The sequence below is a fragment of the Grammomys surdaster genome, unplaced genomic scaffold (genome assembly GCF_004785775.1).
Source record: "Grammomys surdaster isolate TR1022 unplaced genomic scaffold, NIH_TR_1.0 125702, whole genome shotgun sequence".
In the NCBI taxonomy this organism is placed as follows: domain Eukaryota; kingdom Metazoa; phylum Chordata; class Mammalia; order Rodentia; family Muridae; genus Grammomys; species Grammomys surdaster.
In genome coordinates, this window is record NW_021620537.1 from 402,374 (window position 1) to 423,645 (window position 21,272).

Below are 21,272 nucleotides of genomic sequence, written 5' to 3' on the forward strand. Positions count from 1 at the left end.
CTGTTATTTTTACATGAACAACAGCCCTGGCATACCAGGAAGTGCTCTGCTCTTGGGCAGGAGGGGCTTAAAGGTAACCTTAGCTCTTACAGTTTGATTATGACATGTTTATTCTTCTATAAGTTAGATATAAGAAACTTTTTCATGATAAATTAGACATGGGGAAGTATAAATACGTTTCTTTCATGGTTCTTCAAAGAAAGTTATGGTTGATGCAATAAAATATCTGAGACACAAAGTAAGCAGAAGAGGGAATTATTAACAAAGTAATGATAAGATGTTTATCTAAATTGGCAGAGATCAGGCTTCCTTCTAAATATCTGTGCATACCCATGGAAAAATGCTACGCTCAGCCTAGCTCAGAGAAGCCTTCCTTTGAAGTGACTAGAGAGAATGCGGAGACCTGTGGCTACTTAAAGTACTGAGAATGCATGGCAGTTGATGGTTCAGATCTGAATGAGATAGTTACACTGTCCCCTTGAAGGGTCAGGGAACATCCTGAGAGGGGACAGAAGGAATGAAGCAGCTGGAAAATGGAGAAAATGGTTATGAAATCATCCTTCAGAGCATGACCCAGCCATTACCATCATGATCTAACAGGAGACTGGGCTGCTTCCACAGGATCTCACAAGACTAGGCCTGTCAATCAGGGATCAGGGAGGGGCTCAAGGGGGCCTACACTTCCTAGACTAACTACTGGCTATGGATGCTTTTTCACGGAGGGACTGTCACTATTTTCAGTTGTGTACCACTGATGAGCTCACTGCTCTCCGACATATAGTCCCCAAGCCAGTGACACATAGATGGTGCTAACAAACTTAGCAGGTCACAAAGCAACAAAAAGATGTGCGTGTGGCAATGGGATTTGTAGGGAAGTGGAGGGAGGGGGTTGATTGGGAATGTGGAAAAAGTAAACAGAATGGGTTATGTATGTTCTTTCAAAGAACAAATTCAGTTAAGTCAAATCTATATTGTTTATCCTTCTTCAACAGTGACCATCAAAGTATGATGTAGAAGAACAAGTTCTATTCCTTTATACCAAAAAACCTTTTATGTAACCTGGTTGTGTGTTTTGCTGTACATGAACATTGACCTTTATACAGTCACCATCCCTCAATCAGTTAACAGGTGATTTTTAGCCGTATATATAGATCTGGCAAGAGACACAGAGAAAGAAAGGCCTCTGGGCGACCAGGCCGGAATGATGGGGTTCTCCAGGAGGGTTGTTTTCCTCCTGCTCCTGTACCTGCTTCAAGGGTCAGACACTTCCTTGGTAAGGCTGAATGAGAATGGTTATGAAGACATCATTATTGCTATTGATCCTGCTGTGCCGGAAGATGTAACCATAATTGAACACATAAAGGTAAGAAAACTGGGCTTTCTCCTATTTGAGTTTTGAAGAATAAAAAGGTTAATAGTGATACTAAGAGTTACTATGGAAACCTCTGGATGCTTTGAGAAGTTAGAAAACAGCCGACAGTTTTGGAAGGCACGGAGTGAGATGAAGGCTCTAGGACATTCCAGATGAAGGTTCTAGAGGTTCTAGAAGCAATGCTACCTTCTCGCTGTAAGATCATAGATGAAGCAGAGAGCCTCTCTGATCTTCAACTTCCTTGTCTGTCATTCAGAAGTTGGATTCTCATTCTGTTTTTGTAATTTACTTATTTGTTGTGTGTGCATAGACATGCTTGTGATATCATTGAGGAAAGGGAAGTAAATTAAAAGAAAAAGGAATTATAGGTATGCCTTCTTTTTCAGGGTCATCAGTAATATCAAAGTGAGTGGGAGAGTAGGTACGATGTTGATAGGTTACTTTGGGGCACGCTGCCCCATGCATGAGAGAGACAGCAGGGTACAGCTGTTAATAGGCAAGAGCGTAAGTCACTGTTTCCTGCAGGGAAGCCCTCAGAAAAGCCCTCACTCATGATGGGACATGTGAACAGACACCAAGATGAGAGCCCTTTGTGGGTAATAGCAGCTTATAGAATCAAGGAAACTGGATAAGCTGGAGGAAAGGTGTCTTACACGGAAGTTGGGAGAAGCTCACACACAGTGGCAGAGCCCAGACCACTGGAAAGAGCATCTTTACCTTCCCTCTGAGTCATGAGACTCCATGAAAGAGCTTAGCAGAGGATGTGTACATGTTGGTGCCTTCTCTAGGACCACTCTGACTAGCTGAAACCATAGACGGCTCATTCAAACCACATCACTGTATGCATCTAGCATAGGAGTGCAGAAGGAGCCAGGCTGTGGTTATGAATGGGGTGTTGCCTGGGACAAGGAAGAGTCAGGAGTGATTCAAGCGATACTGAACATATTTGGAAAGTATCAAAGACAACACTCTTGTTGATTTATACTTGTGTGGGAAGGAGAAGGTAGACAGGAAATGTTAAGAGGCAAGACAAACTTCATAATTTTGGCTTAACTACTTGTAAAGAGTTTTCCTCAGCTGGGAAGAGAAACTATAAGAAAGAGCTGTACCTGGGGAGGAGGAGTTAGCTCAAGGTGGTTTCAAATTGAGGTGCTCTTGGACATCCAGGTAGAAGAGACGGAAATCTGAGTTCAGGGATAGACGTAAAATGTGTAATTAGATAAAAGTTAGAGACGGTCAGTGTGTGAAGGGTGTGAGTCCACCAAGTGGTTGCAAACAGAGGGAGAAGCCAACTCACTAAACCTAGAGCTTTGGTTCACCAAAGTGTCTTCCAATGCCAGTGTTCCATGTAAAGACTGGCATTTCAGCTACATAATCATTTTTTATGCCCTCAGGAGCACACCCACAACTTCAACTACTCGGTTTGGGGTCATCCCCACTGGGGCCTAATGGTCATTGTTAAACTCCCTACTGGGCTGAACTATCATCTCGGTAAACTGAACTATCATCTTGGTGAACTGAACTATCCCGGTGATTTCCGGTGGCTTCCACTTGTCACGCATTCTCTGTAAACCACCCAGCAGCCCAGAGGAGTCACTACCTGGTGTCCTTTGAATGAACTGTAAAAGATATTTTAAAAAATATTTCCCCTATAGAATATGAAGAGCAGACTCTGTGTGATGGATTCTTGGTGTTCAGGAATCAATGATTGGCTACAAGCTTTTTTGAATTCAGAAAATGGACATTTGATAAGACTGTTTTTAGAGACAAAAAAAGAATTCTCAGCATAGTCTCCTATTGAACACTACAAGTAGAAAGCCAGTCCTTCGCAAACCTGTCTCCAGTTTAGTGGGGTTTGTTTTGCTTTGTTTTGACACTTAGCCTTTTACAAAGTCCTCTATCATCAGGCAATTCTGTGACTTGCTATCATCTACTTATACATAATAATTTTGGAAAATGTTTATAATTGATGACCTGATATTCTCCATGCTCAAGTTTCCTTGGTATTTTACATTCAGGATCTTTTGGGGTTTGGAACTTGACCACTTCTGCAAACACTGATTTTTCAGTTTTTTTTTAATAAAATGAGATAAAATAAAACATTATAGGAATTCTGGGGAGGAATTTAGAGGTAATACCATAGGACTTCTGGCTAGAAAACTTCGAGAAACCATTATTAGGCACATGTGTATCTCTGAAGATGAAAGTTACCTACAAGGTCTCTGATAGCTAGCTCTCCATGGCCTACAAACTCACTGCTATCTAAGATAAGTTGAGTGAAACGCCATGGAGACTCTCAAGGAAATACAGTCCCTTGGAGTTATGTAATACACAGCGTACACGGTTGTACACAGCAAGTTTACTGGACCAATTAATAACTCAGTTTGAACCACCAAGACTCAGTTATCTCACATGTGCAGAGAACACTCTCTTACTGAAGAACATGGAAGCCTAAATATCTCTCATTTTTAAAAAAGACATCCAGGGAGAAAGAGAATTATTTTATCCTCCTTCTATGTGTGCTAAACAACTTCCAACCCATTTGAGAGTTCTCCACAGCCTTCCTGCACTGGGCCTTCATTCTCTGGACTCTGACACTCTGACTAATCTCGTGATTAGTCACTCATCAGTTTGCTGACTCTTTACAATGCATGTGAGTCAGAGTGCTAGACGCTCAGAGGGCAGCAGGGTGAGAGACGGCGGCCTTCAGGAGCAGCGGTGTCTGTTAAAGCTGGAAGCATCAGAGGGCTCTGTCCTGATAGACAGCAGTGGAAAACCAGATGGCTCCTGCAAAATGAAGATATTTTATTTATTTTCTTTTATATTGCTTTATATTTTACCCCCCTCTGATAGACCTGGTTGTAAGGAACCTTTATTGCTTTTCATCCATGTTTCTCTTGATTAGACCGTGACTCTGTGGAGAGAGGAATCCTCTAGTAAATTGCAGTAGCTTTGGACTCAAGAAACTGGGGGAGAATGGGTATTTTCACATTGATGGCAGAATAACAGTTATGTGATCGTTTTCTTTTTACATGTGCTGTGGGATTTTCTATTTCCCTGTCCTCCACGTGTCCAACCTTCCCACCGCTTCCTTCCAGGAGGATGGAAAGAAAGCCCTACCCTGATAATGACCCCCGTGGGCTGTTCTCCTTAGCTTGCATCTGCTAGAGCTGTTTTTGGTTCATTTCTTGAAATTAGGAGTGTCTTCAGTCTACTAAGGGTAAAGTAACCAGGCTTCAGACATTCCATAAGCCAACCGAAAAGTGTTCACACAAATATTAGAGCCAAATAAGTGACTCTAAACTCCAGGTATATAGCTATGTAAATCAATTATTGTAGTCACCAAGTACACGCTGCCACAAGCTGTCTTTTGAGGTAAGATGACAGAGGATCCAGAAGTCTTTCCAGGTGCAGAGTGAAGGAGTTCTGGATTGACAGAAGTCAGGTTAGAAGGGTGAGCAGAGCCTGCTGGTGAACTTGATGAATGGCTGCCTTTGTAGTAACAGGGTATGCCAGAGAAGCGCGCCTGAGACATGATTTCAATCTCATGATCATTTTTACATACCTGTTTCCATTTGATAATAGGAAATGGTGACTAAAGCATCCACATACCTTTTTGAAGCTACAGAAAAAAGATTTTTCTTCAAAAATGTATCTATATTAATTCCTGAGAGCTGGTCAAACAAACCCGAGTACAGGAGGCCAAAACAGGAGAGTTACAAGCATGTAAGTATCTTTTTTTTTTCTGTCTAACCAAAAAAAATTACTGGTGCTTGCTAGTTTGGCTACAAATTTATTGATTCAGAGTTTTTCTAACTATTGTCTTTTCTGTTCTTCAAGTGTTAATGATCTTTTTAAACATTCTCAGGCCGATGTTAAAATTGCACCTCCCACCCTCAAGGGCAGAGATGAGCCCTACACCCGGCAGTTCACAGAGTGTGAAAAGAAAGCAGAATACATCCACTTCACCCCTGACTTTGTACTGGGGAGAAAACAAAATGAATATGGAGATTCAGGTGGGAAATCTTGGTTAAAGCATTGCATGTTTACACCAAGCAACTCTATTAAATAAGCAGATAGGAACAGAAATTCTTGGGTCCAGATGTTGATTCCTCTATTAGCTTTGTGACATTAAACACGTGATTTATTTTACGGTGCTGATTCCAAGCCATTTAAATTTTCTCAAAATTCACCAGATTCTTGTTGCAATAGCTGATGTGATCTACATAATCTACAATAGCATATCCATATCATTCTTCAATATCAACTCCTTCAGGAGCATTCTTAGTCTGTTTCTTTTTTTCCTGAAGTTTCACCTCAAAATACCTGTATAGCAGAGTTCTGTATATCTGACTAGACTGTTGACTGGGTTGGTATTTGACAAGCCATAAACTAATGGGAGACCTTTGACTCACCAAGAACTGAAAATCAAATCCTAGTTTAATGTGACTGAGGTATGTGCTCCATAATGTTTCGTTGATTTAACATGCTGTGAAATAAAAAAATTAATATTCTGTAGAGCTATGAGTACCACTTAATAAAAAGCCTTTTAATAAACAAAATATAAACTTTAAGAGTTACGGAAAACCTAATCTCTCTCTCTCTCTCTCTCTCTCTCTCTCTCTCTCTCTCTCTCTCTTTCTCTCTATCTGTCTATCTCTCTCTCCCCCCTCTCTCTTACTCTCCAGTCTGTCTGTTTGTCTGTTTGTCTGTCTGTCTCTATCTCTCTCTGTCTCTCTCTTTCTCTCTCACTTACTCTCCTGCTTCTCTCTGTGTGTCTCTCTGTCGCTGTCTCTGTCTCTGTCTCTGTCTCTCTCTCTCTCTTTCTATCTCTCCCCCCCTTACTCTCCAGTCTGTTTGTCTGTCTCTGTCTCTCTGTCTCTATCTCTCTCTGTCTCTCTCTTTCTCTCTCACTTACTTTCCTGTCTCTCTGTCTCTGTCTCTCTCTGTCTCTCTGTCTCTGTCTGTCTCTGCCTCTCTCTCTCTCTCTCTCTCTCTCTCTCTCTCTCTCTCCCCCCCCCCCAGGGGTGGTGTGGCAGGCAGAAGACAACTTGAGAACTTGAGAGTCAGTTCTTGCCCCTTACCACATGGGATTCAAGGACTAAACTCAGGCTGTCATGTTTGGTGGCAAGCACTTTTACCCACTGAGCCATCTCAGTGGCCTGGAAATTTTTGAGACACAAAATTTACCAATTGAATTATGATTATATATTTGAAAAAATGTCTTACAGGAAAACTGTTGGTCCATGAATGGGCCCACCTTCGCTGGGGAGTATTTGATGAGTACAACGAAGACCAGCCATTCTACAGCGCTTCGTCAAAGAAAATTGAAGCAACAAGGCATGGCATGACTCCTAAGTACCCTTAAATGGCCTCCAGCTTTAACTGCCCTATAGTCCTTCCCAATGACAAGCATCCATGTTTTGTCCCAAGGCAGATAACAGATGCAATATCACAAGTCTCTTTTATGCTTATTTTAGTCATTGAAGACAATGACTATCTGTACAAAAATACATACAGCCTCAATGCCAACCATTTGTTTGGCATCTTGACACTTTTTATTTACACAACTCTCCCATAGATGCCAGAACTCATTTATAATTCACTTACTGACTTAACTGCAAGCCAGTGAGATGCGTTCTGGCTAAAGCCTGGTGTATCTGTTCTGATCTCTGCCAGCTATGACTCTCCCATGGAATATCACGCATCAATCTTTCTTTATTCCATATTCTTTCTTGGCAGTCCCTCATTCTCTGATTCCAGTCACATTGTCCTCTCGATAAAAAGATGCTTCTTGATTAGTCAAAGCACATGTAGTAATGTGATGCCCCACTCTTCAGAAGATGTCTTCCTGGAAAAGAAGACTGTAATAAGCACCAAGTATAAATGGTCCACAGGTTCTGTTAACCAGGTGCCTACAGAGAGTTAGTACAAGGCCAGCCATGGGACTGTCTAAGGAAACGACCCACAGCTTTTATTCCAACTGAGAGTCCCACTGTGTATGACTGGAGATACCCCTTGGATTTGGATTTGTTTGTTGTTTGTTTTTTTCATTACAGTTTCTTGAGAAACAAATGATTTCTTTGATTGGCCCTCTTAACCTTTGCCATCAGTCTAGGAAGTTCATAGCATATATTCAAGAAATACCATGCCACAAAGCTCAGTGGGAACAGGACCACTTTTCAAATGAATGACTAAGTTGTCTCTTAGCTTCACTTCCATATTTTCAGGTGCTCCACAAGTATCACAGGTGTGAATAGAGTCCACACATGCCAAGGGGGCAGCTGTATAACCAGAAGGTGCAGAACTAATTCCACCACAAAGTTATATGAAAAGGATTGTCAATTCTTCCCTGATAAAGTTCAATCAGAAAAGTCATCTATAATGTTCATGCAGAGTATTGATTCTGTAAGTATACCAGTCACTGTGTCCAAAAATCTATAATCAAGGGATTTGTCTAATATCACTAATTTTAAATGATGATGATGATGATGAAAGTAAGAAGCTGCACATTGCTAGGCAAGCGCTCTACTGGAGTAATGGATGTTAAGCATGACATGAGGATTGAATATGTTAATGTAGAGTTCATTGAACAGTAACTGACTCTCAGTAAGTATTCATCCTCTATTATATATTATTAACACTATTGTCTATTAATATCTAGATAATTATTGCTAACTATTATAATGATAAGACTACTTAAGTGTTAATAGTATTTTACTTGAGCATGCATATTTGCTAAATACAATACATATTCTCCTTTAATTTTTTTAAAAAATATTTTTAATCAAAATTGAACCCTCACAAATAGACTCCTTCAGACCACTCCTGTGACCCCAACTCTCAACAGCTGCTTTTTTGGATAACTATTGTTACATACATCCATATGTGTGCATGTGTGTGCACAAATATATTTAAAAACAAATTGCTGAGTCTGTTTTCATTGGTGGTATGCATATGGTTCAAGGACACCACTCAGCATTGGACAACCAATAAGGAGCGGGGAGAGGCTAACCCTCCTTCCCCCAGCAGTGATCAGCTGCCAGTGGTTCTTTGTCTAGAGGTAGGGACCTTTGAAAGTCTTCTTTACCATGTTAACATGACCATGGATTATGCCATTGTTTTAGTCTTCTCTGTGCAGCTATTTCTAGTAGAGACGGCTTCACTGGAGACTTCCTTGTATTTTGGCTCCTACAATCTTCCTACTCCCTCCCCATGATGTTCCTAAAGTCATAGATACAGACACTGTAATGTAGATGTATCCACTGGGGCTCCACGTGATCGGTCCATCTCTACACTGTGTCAAGCTGTAGTTTTCTATAATAGTCTCCATTTGCTGAAAAGAGAGGCTTCTTTAATGAGGGGTGGCAGCTACATTTATCTGTGGATGTAAGGAAGAGGGACAAGGGACAAATAACATCAAGGTTGTTTAATTAAGCCTCAAAATCATATTATATTATTATATTATATTATATTATATTATATTATATTATATTATATTATATTATATTATATTATATTATATATACCTACCATTCAATGTATACATGGGCATTTGTGTGCACATGCGTGAGCACACACACACACACATAAACACTTAGATATTTGTGCTAACCGAGCCCCCACATAAGAACCACAAAGTGACAACAACTCCTTTACCCTACAGTAAACTTTTCAAACTGTTTGAAACTTTTCAAACAGTTGATCAGGGTAGTCCTCCAAGTGACTCCAAAAACGTATAGATAGATTGTTGATGAAACCCTGGATTGCCTTTCAGGACTTAAGAGTTAGCCCTTGTTGCTGAATACACCACACATTCAGGACATAGGACTCAGATGGCTTGAGGTAGGTCTGACCAGAAAATCTCTTTCCTGCCATCTAGTATTCATGGTTCCAGAAAATACTATGCAAGCTGCCAAGGAAATAAAGCAATTAAAGAGTTCTCCCATTGCAATACATATAAACTGCAATGGTCAGCATGGAAAGATATGCATAAAGATCCAATATATGGCACTCACGTGTTAGCAACCGACAGCTGTCTAATTGAACCTGAGGCCCACTCACAAGGAAAGAAACCTGCCTGGTGCTCTCCACCTAGCCAGCATCCATGGCTAGTGAGGTCCTGGACCTTGGCAAAGGATCAACTATGGCCACCTTGCTAGATGAGCATAGTTACTTTCACATTCTAACACTGGACATACTTTCTCTTTGTTTTCCAGATCATTTTTTCATACGTGAAATAGTAATTTTCTACACTTTACTACAATTTTAGGTGACTGCATTCTGTAAAAAAGAAAACCATAATCGAGATGCTCCAACTCTACATAATATGAAGTGCAAATACAGAAGCACGTGGGAAGTAATCAGCAATTCTGAGGATTTTAAAAACAGCACGCCCATGGAGATGTCACCTTCTCCAACCTTCTTCTCTCTGCTGAGGATCGGTGAAAGAATTTTGTGCCTGGTGCTTGATGTGTCCGGGAGTATGACTGTGAGTTCATAGGCTCCTTTTTGTTTGTTTGTCTTTGTTTTGAGTATAGAGACAGGGATAACCAAATAATAAACATACACCCTAAAAGCCACTTGTTATGTGGCTTTTTTAATTGTATGATGTCATAAAACACTATTACTTCCTGAGATCATAACCTGAAAGATATTGAAAAAATATTATACTTGGAGAAACATATCTAAAAAGAGGTAACCTAAGGGTATCTGTGTTTGATCCAGAAAATTTATAGCTGAATGAGGAGAACTCTCACAGCCTTTAGTCAGAACAAGATACTGAAAGGAGATCCTGCATATAAAATGCTTAAGAGAAATGAGAATAGGGTTTATCAGTATATGCTTAAACTCATTTCAGCTCAAGCATCAGAGTCAGTTAGCAGAATACCCACATGATGTCATCTTATTTCTCAAGTGTTCAAGTGTTTTTCTCATACATAAAAAGAAAAGCATCACTAGGAAGAACAAACGGCTATATGAAGTCATTCCATCCTTCTATTATCATGCTGTGAATAGCAAGCAATGTTCTAGACTTTGAAAACAGAGCTACATGTACTTGAGAAGTTTTTGTTCATTTAGGATGAGCTATGGAAGTATGTTCTTGTAATCCTAGCATTTGGGAGACTAGGCAAGTTCAAAGACAGTTGGATTGCATAGTTAGACTCTGTCTCATAAAACACCCCAAAAAATGAGATATTGTTATAGCCCAGAAATGCTTTTCTCTCTGTCTCAGCATCACCTATGTAAGTCATTCCTGTCCTCTACAATTTAATAGGCACATTCATTTTCACCAAGAGTAGGGCTGGACTCTTGGGGTGCTGTATAGGAACTTTACCAATTCCAAAGCCTTTTGCATCTCTCTGGTTCTGTATATTTTCTTGATACTGCCTGTGTCTCTCTCAACCAGACTAAGAGTTCTACTCATAACTAGAACCTCTTCTGATCCAGAGTTCATAATATATGAGTGACCAATAGATAGCTGCTAAAATGAATATGAGGCACAAACAAGCAGGTGTAATATGATTAAGCACTCGGTGACTGCACTGTGGGGTGGGACGGATGTGCTAACGCGGAAATAAAAGCATCAGCAAATAAGGGAAGGTGGTTATTGAAAGGACAATGAGTGAGAAGGACTGACAAAGCGAGCCACAGTGACATGGGATTTCATGGAAGACAGAAGAACGCTCAAAATCACTACACACGAGTAACCTGAGAAATGTCACTGAGGAGAGAAGAGACTGCCAATTGAGAGATGAATAGACTACCCCAGATAAGGCACTGGTAGATCTGTGTTTAAAGGCAAAGTAGGGCTGGTGGAATGGCTCAGCAGGTAAAATATCCTATCAATATGAGTTCAAGAATCAGAAGAGAACTGACTCCTCAAAATTATCTTCTGACCTCCACATAGACACCAATAGACATCATGACACACACACACACACACACACACACACCAATAATAATAGTAAATGATGATGACAATGATAATAATGATGATTGTGATAAAAGCTGAAGAGATAGCTCACCGGGCAAAGACGCTTTTGGCTAACCCTAACAACTTGAGTTCAAACTCTGGCATTCAAATGATGGAAGACAAGCACTAGTCCCTGTAGTTGTCGTCTCACCTCTACATGTATACCATGACATGTATGCTGTGGCACAAGTATCCTTGCACACCCACACACTCACCATACCAAAAAAAAAAAAGTAATAAAAATCAGAAGCGAGAAAGTGATAGGTGAGCAGGCAAAGGAAAATTGTAGATACGTAGGAGATTTTGTTTTGATTTGGTTCAGTAAGTTGGCAAACCAGTTTGGGTATGGGTTGCAGGGAGGATCTAGAGAAAATAAATGTGTGGCATGCACGTCCTGGGCAGTCATCTAGTTAAGGGAGACATGGTTACTGGGGAGTTACCAGAAAGCCAATGCAGTCGCACCACTGATAGAGAAGCAGGAGAAAGGCTAGATGTAGAAGGGACAGGGTAGGCGGGCCTTCTCAGAGTTAACAGTAGCTCAGCAGGCTCCATGCTGAACTACACAGCTCAGCTATGTTTGGAGACCAAGAGAGTCTGGCTGAGGTCTCGAACCCTGGGTTAGGAATTTATCTCAATGGGAGTGATTATGGATGAATTGTGTCTCTAAGGTGTGAGTCATTGCTTTAGCTTCAACCCAATCCCCACCTTAACTTGGTTAATTAGCCACTGGGAACAGCTTCACGTAGAAAGAGATGAACTTCTTGTGTCCCATGTTACATATAACCACCCTTACTAATTTACCAGTTAAAATTATAATTGCTTTCTTCCATAGTACAAATTAATAGTCGTCCAGTCCTTGTCAATAAGCCCCAGCACTCTTTTATGAGATCTGCTTGCATCATCCAGTCAAAACCACTCATTTCTTTCTCTTTTTTTTATCCTTTTTCACTCAGAGTTATAATCGCCTAAATCGAATGAACCAAGGAGCAAAATACTTTCTAAGCCAGATAATTGAAAACAGGGCCCGGGTAGGGATGGTACACTTTAGTAGCCAGGCCACTATTAAGAGTGAGCTGATCCAAATAAACAGTGACATCGAGAGAAACAAGCTCTTGAAAACCTTACCTACAGGTGCCAGTGGAGGGACGTCCATCTGCTCTGGAATTGAGGCTGCATTTCAGGTAAAAATCCCACTGCACATGTATTTTGTTTTTCTTTTAGGGCAAAGTGAAGTTCTACTGTTCTTACTTGCCTCTTGATTTTAGCATAACTAATCTTAAAAGGTTCTAGACAAAATACACAGGAAAAAAATAACCTTGATGTATATGCTATCTTAGCACTTGGGAAATCGAGGCACAGCGATCAAAATTTCAAGATCATCTTTGGCTAGACCATCTGAGGCCAGCATGGGATGGATGAGACCCTGTCGCATCTGCAACTTCAACGTGCTTAGACCGTTAATCCCCTGTTATCTAAGTGTTCAAGGGCTTTCTAATTTGGAGTCCATTATCTTTTAACGCTGGTGTGGTTTCTTACTGCACCTGGCTGTATATATGTCCAATTTTATATAAACTGACTACTTTGTCAGAGGATAGCAGGTGAAGAAAATGTGTTCCATATTTTAAGCATCTATTTGCCTGGGTTTTCCAGGGTCAGATGTCATTTAGTTCATGGAAATTTTTCCTAATTTCTGATCCCATCCCTCTTTCAGTTGAACAAATATCCCCTGTACTGGGGAAAGACAGAAAAATTGTTTATGTTCTTTGAGGATTATTGAGCATAAACTCTATGAATCTAAAACAGAAATTATCTCTAACCTATAATTTTTCTATTTCTTTTTTCTAACTTTCCATCAGGATAGCTGATCTAGTATGATAATGGTACTCTGGATTATGCTTGCAGGTATTTAATCATGGAGGATACCAAACAGATGGGACTGAGATCTTGCTGTTGAGTGATGGGGAGGACAGCACAGCCAAAAACTGTATTGACAAGGTGAAAGACAGCGGGGCTGTAGTTCATTTCATTGCCTTGGGACCATCAGCTGATTTAGCTGTAACAAACATGCCAATTTTAACAGGTAAAACATGATCTCTACATTACAGACTTTCCACTGTTGTGTATAAATGTAGAGCTGACATTCAACTACTTCTTCTAAGCTCAATTTTGCAAGAGCCAGACCAGGGATTGGAGAAAAGAATCAAACAGACCCAACCTCTGTTCTCATCACATTCTTTGTCCAGTTGGCTGGAAAAGACACATCAGTCAATCCAAACACATAGATCACATTCATTCACAACAGGAAGAGTATAGAATAAAAGTTAATTGAGACTTACAAGCCTTCCATGCTCCCAAAATGTTGTAGTGAGGAAGGAGGGGAAAGGAAGTATATGGAATCAAAGGTCTCCCAAGACAGGCCTTGAACAAAGTCTGAGAATTTCCAGGACAAAAAGACAATGAGAAAATACAAACTATGGTAACTTGTTTAACATTAACTATGGTAACTTATTTTAATATACAGATGTGATGAAAACTGATTACATGCTTCTAGTACCTTCTCAAACATAGTAGAGAATACAAAACCAGTAGTACAAGTATCAGTCATTATACTAATTTGGCTTTCATGGTACCAAATGTATATATCTGGGGATTTTTTTTTGTAGTTGGTTATACAAACTTCTATCATTCCAATCACTTTTATGGTCATTTTACAATCTATTGCTGTCACAAATATTCTAACCAATATCCAGTTATTGTCAAGATACCTTGATACAGCAATTCTTTCATCTTTCCAGTTTTCTGCTTCTAATCTATTTTCCTCTGAAAAAGATCTAAATGATGTAAATGAGAGTTTATAATTCCCCTAAAGAGCTATACAAAAGTCTGTGAACTTAAATATACAGAATACAGTGCCTTTCATTATCTATAACCAGGTGAAGCACCTCATGCAACTGAGGTTCCTATCCTAAGATAATAAGGTGATTTTTGCTTTGCAGTTGTGATGAATTAAACTAAACTATCATTTCCAAGATGACCTTAAAGGCTTTCTGACAATTTACTTAATCCATATGGAAACACTGACTTTATTTGAACTGTTACCTTGTTAATCATTAAATTATGGTAGGTAGTCTTGTTCTACAAAACAAAGTAGCCTATTCATTCACATTTTAGGTGGAAAGCATCTGTATGCCTCGGATGAAGCCCAGAACAATGGACTCATTGATGCTTTCGGGGCCCTGGCTTCAGAAAATGCAGATATCACCCAGAAGTCACTTCAGGTCAGAGTTTCCCATCCCTAGAGGTTTTGTGGTTGCTTTTGCCATAACCAAGAAAAGGTGTAAGGGCAGAGTACATGAAAACACCCAAAAAGGAAACATTTAAGTGTAGAGATAGTCAAGACTTCAGGTGTTGTTTGGGGTTTTTGGTTTGGTTTGCTTTGATTTTTTTTAAAGATATATTTATTCTATTTATATAAGTACACTGTCATTGTCTTCAGACACACCAGAAGAGGGCATCAGATCCCATTACAGATGGTTGCGAGCCACCATGTGGTTGCTGGGAATTGAACTCAGGACCTCTGGAAGAGTAGTCAGTGCTCTTAATCACTGAGCCATCTCTCTAGCTCCCTTGGTTTGTTTTTTAATAGGTGGAGGGAGTAGAGATAAAATTCTGTTTTTCTCATTTGAGATATTTATGGTAAGTTCTGAAATAGACAAATTTTCAAAATTAGTCAGTATTCATATGCATGATGGGTGGAAATGACGGAGGTAAATAGTGACCGGTTAGAAGCATGGTCCGATCATCTGAGTTGATGAAAAGCTGGGTTTGGGGATGGCATCTGGAATAAAAGGAAAACCTGCTCCCACGTCTGTTTCTCCTAATGCCATTGTGGGACCAGTATTGTTTTCTGAGAGACAAAAAAATGGTATTCCCATTCAAAAGTACACCCATTGAGAGACTGTCAATAGAGACGAATAGCACGTCTATGGCTCCTCTCAGAAGAGACCCTATAGTTTCCTTTCTTCTCAGGATTCTTACCATCAATATCAGTTTTCCCTCTTTTGGATGGACTCCATGTCCAAAGCTTCACTCTCTATCCTGTGTGAAAACTTACTTAAAGATTCCACATTAACAATCTCCTCAAGAGTATTTATCTCAATTGTCTTTCATGCCTTCCTAGGGAGTGAACCTAGAGCCTCTAACACGCTAGGCAAGCTTCCTACCACTGAGCTGTGTCCCAGCTACAGACCTGTCTTTGTTACACTGTGGAAGCCTTTACTCTGTTTCAGTTAAAATACTCAAATCACTCATCTTTCTGGTCATCAGTGAGATGATAAAGCACATGTCTCTCACACACACACACACACACACACACACACACACACGCAATATTAATTCTCTGTAAGCTTTAGCATCGTTTACAGCCAACAGTCAACAGCAGCATTTTCCAGAAAACTACACAAGTATAACAAGGTCACAGTCCCAACTCTTCAACTGATGTTTCCACCTAAATCTCCTCTTATACCTCGCCCTTTCTTCAGAGTCTGCATTACCAACCTTGCAACTGTCACATCCCAAGAAGCCTTCAGAAAGATGGCAAATCTACTGGGAGGGAGGAAGGGAGGGAGGGAAAAGAGAAAGCTAAGGTAGTTCAGCATATGTAAGACTGTTTTCAGGTCAAATATGAGGAAGTATCTAAATAAGAAAAAAGAATAAAACTATTTTCTTCTGTAGTCATTAAGGTTTTTTTTTTCTTTTCTTTTTGTTGTTTGTTTTACATTTAAACAGCTTGAAAGTAATGGTGCCATACTCAACAATAGTCTCTGGCTGAATGGCACTGTAGTAATTGACAGCACCTTGGGAAAGGACACATTCTTTCTTGTCACCTGGAGTCAAAAAGTTCCTGCCATTTATCTCAGGGATCCCAAAGGAACACAAATCACAAATTTCACAATGGACACAGCTTCTAAAATGGCCTATCTCAGTATCCCAGGAACAGCTCAGGTAAGCCACTAGCATGTCAATGTCCCCCTAAAGATGTTTTTCCAAAGAGGCTCAAAGCACATCACAAATGTGAGTACAATAACTTTACCGTCTTCAAAATGAAAGTAAAATGTATGTTCTTCCCTTACCTGTGTGACCTTGAGAGCTTAGGTGTCTGGTAGAGGGGAAGAAGCCATGGGTTGACAGAAAAGAGAAGGCATCTGAGAGCAGGGAGGAAGAAATGTGAAGAATCCTGGTGACCTGGAGAGCCATCTTTTCCCATTCTTCCCGCCAGAGTCATAGGGCACTGAGGCCAAAGAATAGGCCAAAGCGAAGGCAGAGTTATCCAAACATTGTTTTCCAATTAAGCTATCACAAAATGCAAGTGTCATGCATAACATCAGGTCTAACTGTCTCAGCTTCAATACCTGAGGAATTAAGACCTTTCTAAAACCACTCAACCCAATCTGTTAGCTTTTTACTTCCATGCTTTATTTTAAAATCACATAATGGAGGAAAAAAAACTATGTCATTGGATTCTAAATGCTTGCTGCATGTTTCATTGAAAATTTTAGGTGGGCGTTTGGACTTACAACCTGGAATCCAAAGAAAACTCAGAGATAGTAACGATTACAGTAACTTCTCGGGCAGCAAATTCTTCTGTGCCACCCATCATTGTAAATTCGAAAGTAAATACAGACACTAACAGTTTCCCCAGCCCAATGATTGTGTATGCAGAAGTCCTACAAGGGTACACTCCCATCATTGGAGCCCGAGTGACAGCTACCATAGAATCAAACAATGGAAATACAGAAGAGCTACTCCTGCTGGACAACGGTGCAGGTAATTCACAGACTTTTATGAATAACCCTATGTGTTTATAGCTCCAAATGTGTCATGTGTTCCTGGAGCAACTGGTACAACAAGATGGCCGCCTGAAGAGTTAACACAGATTAGGAAAGAATAGCAAGACTAGCGAGAAATGCAATCGGGTAACGCCTAAGTGCTTAGCAAAGATCTTGCACATGGTAAGCATTCTGTTTATCTCAGCTACTGCCGAAATTATGTTTGTAATCTTGACAGGCAACGCCTGTCTCCAGCTAAATCAGGCTCATTCAGAAAACAGAGAACATAAGCATTCCTTCTAGCTGCATGCTTCTTAGGGGAGCAGCACCAAAAAGGGGTGATCAAAGCAGGTGATGCAGGAATTGTCTCTCGGGTAAGAGAGAGTAACAACCTGGGATCCTGACAGCTGAAGGGAAAGAAGCAAGAGCGATTACCCAGAACTGAAACAAAGCACAGATAGAGTCCTGAGAGCTGGGACCCAGGAGAAGCTAGAGGTAGCACAGAGAGGGGGACTGGGCACTGCAGCATCAGATGCCATGTCTGCCTGGCAGGAGGCTAGGAACTGCAATGGCTGCTCTGTAGGGAGGTGCTGCAGAAAACACTTTCTCTGCACTCCGAGTTCTCCTGTGAATGGAACCTTGTGTGGAAGTCAGCGAATAAAATAACCAACCTGGTCCACATATGAATGAGTAAAGATGCCCATCAGTACATTTTCCAATGTCATTTTATGTCATTCTACAAACTTGTCTTCAGCTATATTTGACTATTCTTGGAATGAATTCCACATTTTCTTTCATTGCAAGAATAATTCTCAACTATTCCCAGGCCTGTCCACAGTGCATGTAACTTCATTTCTTGGTATTTTACTGGACTTACAGACAAGCATTTAGTTCATTGGGGGAACAAACTAATCTAAAATTCTTTTACTGGAAAAAAAGTATTTATGGTACACAATTATCAGTGTGGGTGAACATGTTGTATGAGTGTCGGTATATACATACCAAAGTGAGCCGAGGGTACACGATTCAGTAATGTATTATTTGGACAGAAACTGATGGAGATGAACTCCATTCAAATGTGAAATTGTAAGCACAGGAACAGACTATGCATGTAAGGCCATGCTGTGTGACAACACACATCAACTTCTCATCTGTTACAATTATTGTAATTCATTTCTTTATGCTTTTAACAAGGGGCTGATGCTTTCAAGGATGATGGTGTCTACTCCAGGTACTTCACAGCTTATTCTACAAATGGCAGATACAGTTTAAAAGTCCGTGCAGATGGAGGAACAAACTCTGCCAGGAGAAGTTTACGCCATCCGTCAAGCAGAGCAGCGTACATACCAGGCTGGGTAGTGGATGGTGAGTGGTTCCCAGTATCAGAAACCCAGTAAATCATTTTAATGCAAGCATTTTACAGTTCAAAATATCACACACACACACACTGTTTCTAGAGTGAGATCTTTATACAATTGCCTCTACTCTGACTCAATCTAAGCCTGGTATCCAATAAATGCTGAAAACTATCAGCTAGTATTTGTTAGTGTGGTCATCCTTAGACTCTCTGCAACAATGTGTCCACCTTTCAGCTCCCGACAAAGGATATGGCCCACTTTGCTATGAACAGAAGTGCAAGCCAGTGGGGTGGTCCGTCCTCTGAGTTACACATGCTTCAATGTTTTCAAGCTTCACTTTCCTTACTCCTTATCTGGAGGGGCGGGGAGCTAAGCAATGGAACAAGTCTAGAGCGTTATTTCTTAGCACTTTTGACATAGAGGGACAGAAGCCATCTGAGTGTTAAGGATAGAACTGGTGCTGGTTTCCCCAGACACATTTCTAGTCAGAAATAACTTGAGAAATAAAGCAATACTTTTCTTAAGGGATATGTTAGGGCGGCATGGTGGCACACGCCTATGATCCCAGCACTTAGGAGACACAGGCAGGATGGAGGATGAGGATTTCGAGGTTATCCTTGGCTACATAAGTACATTGGAGGCTAGCCTAGGTTTCATACCTGCCTGTTTGATTTTGCATCTATTTTGTTTTGTTTATTCATATAACAAATTATATAACATCCTGATTCAGTGCAGTTTTCATTTCAAAGCAAGTTATTGTCCAATTTGATTTGATAGCATCCTGGTAAGAATTCTGGAGGATGAATTTTCCCACAAATGGAATGCTTAGGATTGAAGCATGTAAAAATGCAGCCACAGGAATGAAAAGAGAAAGAAGAAAGTAAAGACAAGGAGGTTCAGGGAGCTTACTGTCTGAGCTCTAAAAACAGTATACAGTTCCATCTGATTTAACTAGAGAATTTTAAATGCAGGAGAAATTCAAGGGAACCCACCCAGACCCGAAACGACTGAGGCTACTCAGCCAGTTCTGGAGAATTTCAGCAGGACAGCATCTGGAGGTGCCTTTGTGATGTCCAATGTTCCAAGTGGTTCATTGCCTGATCTGTACCCACCAAGTCAAATCACAGACCTCCAGGCTACACTTGATGGGGAAAACATCCATCTGACATGGACGGCACCAGGAGATGATTTTGATGTAGGAAAAGGTAAGAACAAGGACCCATGTGAGTTTGATCTAAGTGAGAGATATCCAGGGTGATGTAAGAGCAGACAGGTCAGCTAGGGGAGAGCACTTATGACTGACAACTCAGCCATGTAGGAATTTAGGATCTGAGGTTTTCTAGTTTATGAAGTACTTCTTGCTTTTCATGAATGGCTGTCTTTAAAAATCAGAACTCAGCTTTTACAGAAATATGAATCAGACGGTTGATGTGAGCATGCGTTGCATGACTAAATATTTGTGGGAACAATTAGAAAGACATTTAATATGGTATGATGCAATAACTAACCCATAACACTTTTCTTAGCTCAACAGTATATCATAAGAACAAGCGAAAATATCATTGACCTCAGAGACAATTTTGATAATTCTCTTCGGGTTGATACAACTAACCTGACACCACAAGAAGCCAACTCCAAGGAAACCTTTGCCTTTAAACCAGAAAACATCGCAGAAGAAAATGCAACCTACATATTCATTGCCATTGAAAGTGTCGACAAAAGCAATCTCCACTCAGGACCGTCCAACATCGCACAAGTAGCACTATTCACGCCTCAGGCAGAGCCTATCCCTGATGAACGTCCACGTTCTGGAGTTAGTGTTTCTACTATTGTGCTGTCTGTGGTGGGCTCTGTTGTACTAGTTTGTATTATTGTAAGTACCACTGTTTGTATCTTAAAGAAAAAACGGCCCTCATCAGGAGCTGCAACAACATTTTGAAAAGCAACATGAATAAAAAGATATTTCTGAGTTTTTAAAGTATATCCCTTGTGATCATGAACTCACAAATAATTTCAAGGGGGTCTAAAAGAATTCTTTACGCACACTCATTCAGTGAAAAACTCTACATTATCATAGTGAAGGTAATACTTGCTTTAATTCATGAATATAGAAGATACTATTTTAATTATTTTACTTTTATTTATTTTATGTGTGCAAATGTGTATATGCATGTATGTGTGTACATGTGTATATATATGCATATGTGTGTGTATGTGTGCATATATGTATGCATATATGTATGTATGTGTAATCGTGTGGATCAGAAGACAATTTGTGGGAATGGGTTCTCTCCTTCCATCATGTGGGTCCTAGGAACCAAATTCCTGTGTCATGTTTGGCAGCAAGCGTCTTCATTCGGGGCCCAGGAAGATACTGTTTTTTAAAGGTCAGATACCACCTGTTTATATTTCAATTTAACCCAAACACCTCTTTCCTCTTGAAACACCACATACCTATGTACTTTTCATTCATCTTAAGAAAGAAATGTTGAAGCTATAGACTATTGACTTTTTTCAGAAAAAAAAAAAAAGAAAGCAAGATATGTTAAAGATTCATTCTAATCCATCACTCAGAGGCACAACCTGGGGGTCTCAAGCATGCTGCTGGAAAGGAGTTAAGGAGAGACAGAAAGGAGGTTGAGAAGAGTGGTTTCACATTGCAGGTCGTTCTCACAATCCTTCAATGAGAACAAGTTAGCACAAATACAGCTTACCTCACACAACACCAAATGCTGGTA

The 21,272-nt window shown here is 40.2% G+C and overlaps 1 protein-coding gene across 1 annotated transcript; it reads left to right on the top strand.

Moving 5' to 3' along the window:
• The first annotated feature begins 1,176 nt into the window (after nucleotides 1-1,176).
• LOC114639400 (calcium-activated chloride channel regulator 4A) lies at nucleotides 1,177-20,597 on the top strand. Its single transcript, XM_028788153.1, has 14 exons — nucleotides 1,177-1,363; nucleotides 4,958-5,098; nucleotides 5,241-5,388; nucleotides 6,604-6,712; nucleotides 7,603-7,780; nucleotides 9,645-9,863; nucleotides 12,302-12,529; nucleotides 13,251-13,428; nucleotides 14,520-14,626; nucleotides 16,137-16,352; nucleotides 16,907-17,174; nucleotides 18,371-18,541; nucleotides 19,506-19,739; nucleotides 20,061-20,597. The coding sequence occupies exons 1-14, from the start codon at nucleotides 1,202-1,204 to the stop codon at nucleotides 20,471-20,473; spliced, it is 2,772 nt and encodes a 923-aa protein (XP_028643986.1). The 5' UTR covers nucleotides 1,177-1,201; the 3' UTR covers nucleotides 20,474-20,597.
• The last annotated feature ends 675 nt before the right edge of the window (nucleotides 20,598-21,272 follow it).

Bases quoted from the DNA above. Each gene is read 5' to 3' on its own strand.
- LOC114639400 (XM_028788153.1), top strand. From the start codon at position 1,202: ATGATGGGGTTCTCCAGGAGGGTTGTTTTCCTCCTGCTCCTGTACCTG. The intron at 6,713-7,602 runs GCATGGCATGAC...CCATATTTTCAG, and splicing joins AAGAAAATTGAAGCAACAAG to GTGCTCCACAAGTATCACAG. The intron at 9,864-12,301 runs GTGAGTTCATAG...TTTTTCACTCAG, and splicing joins ATGTGTCCGGGAGTATGACT to AGTTATAATCGCCTAAATCG.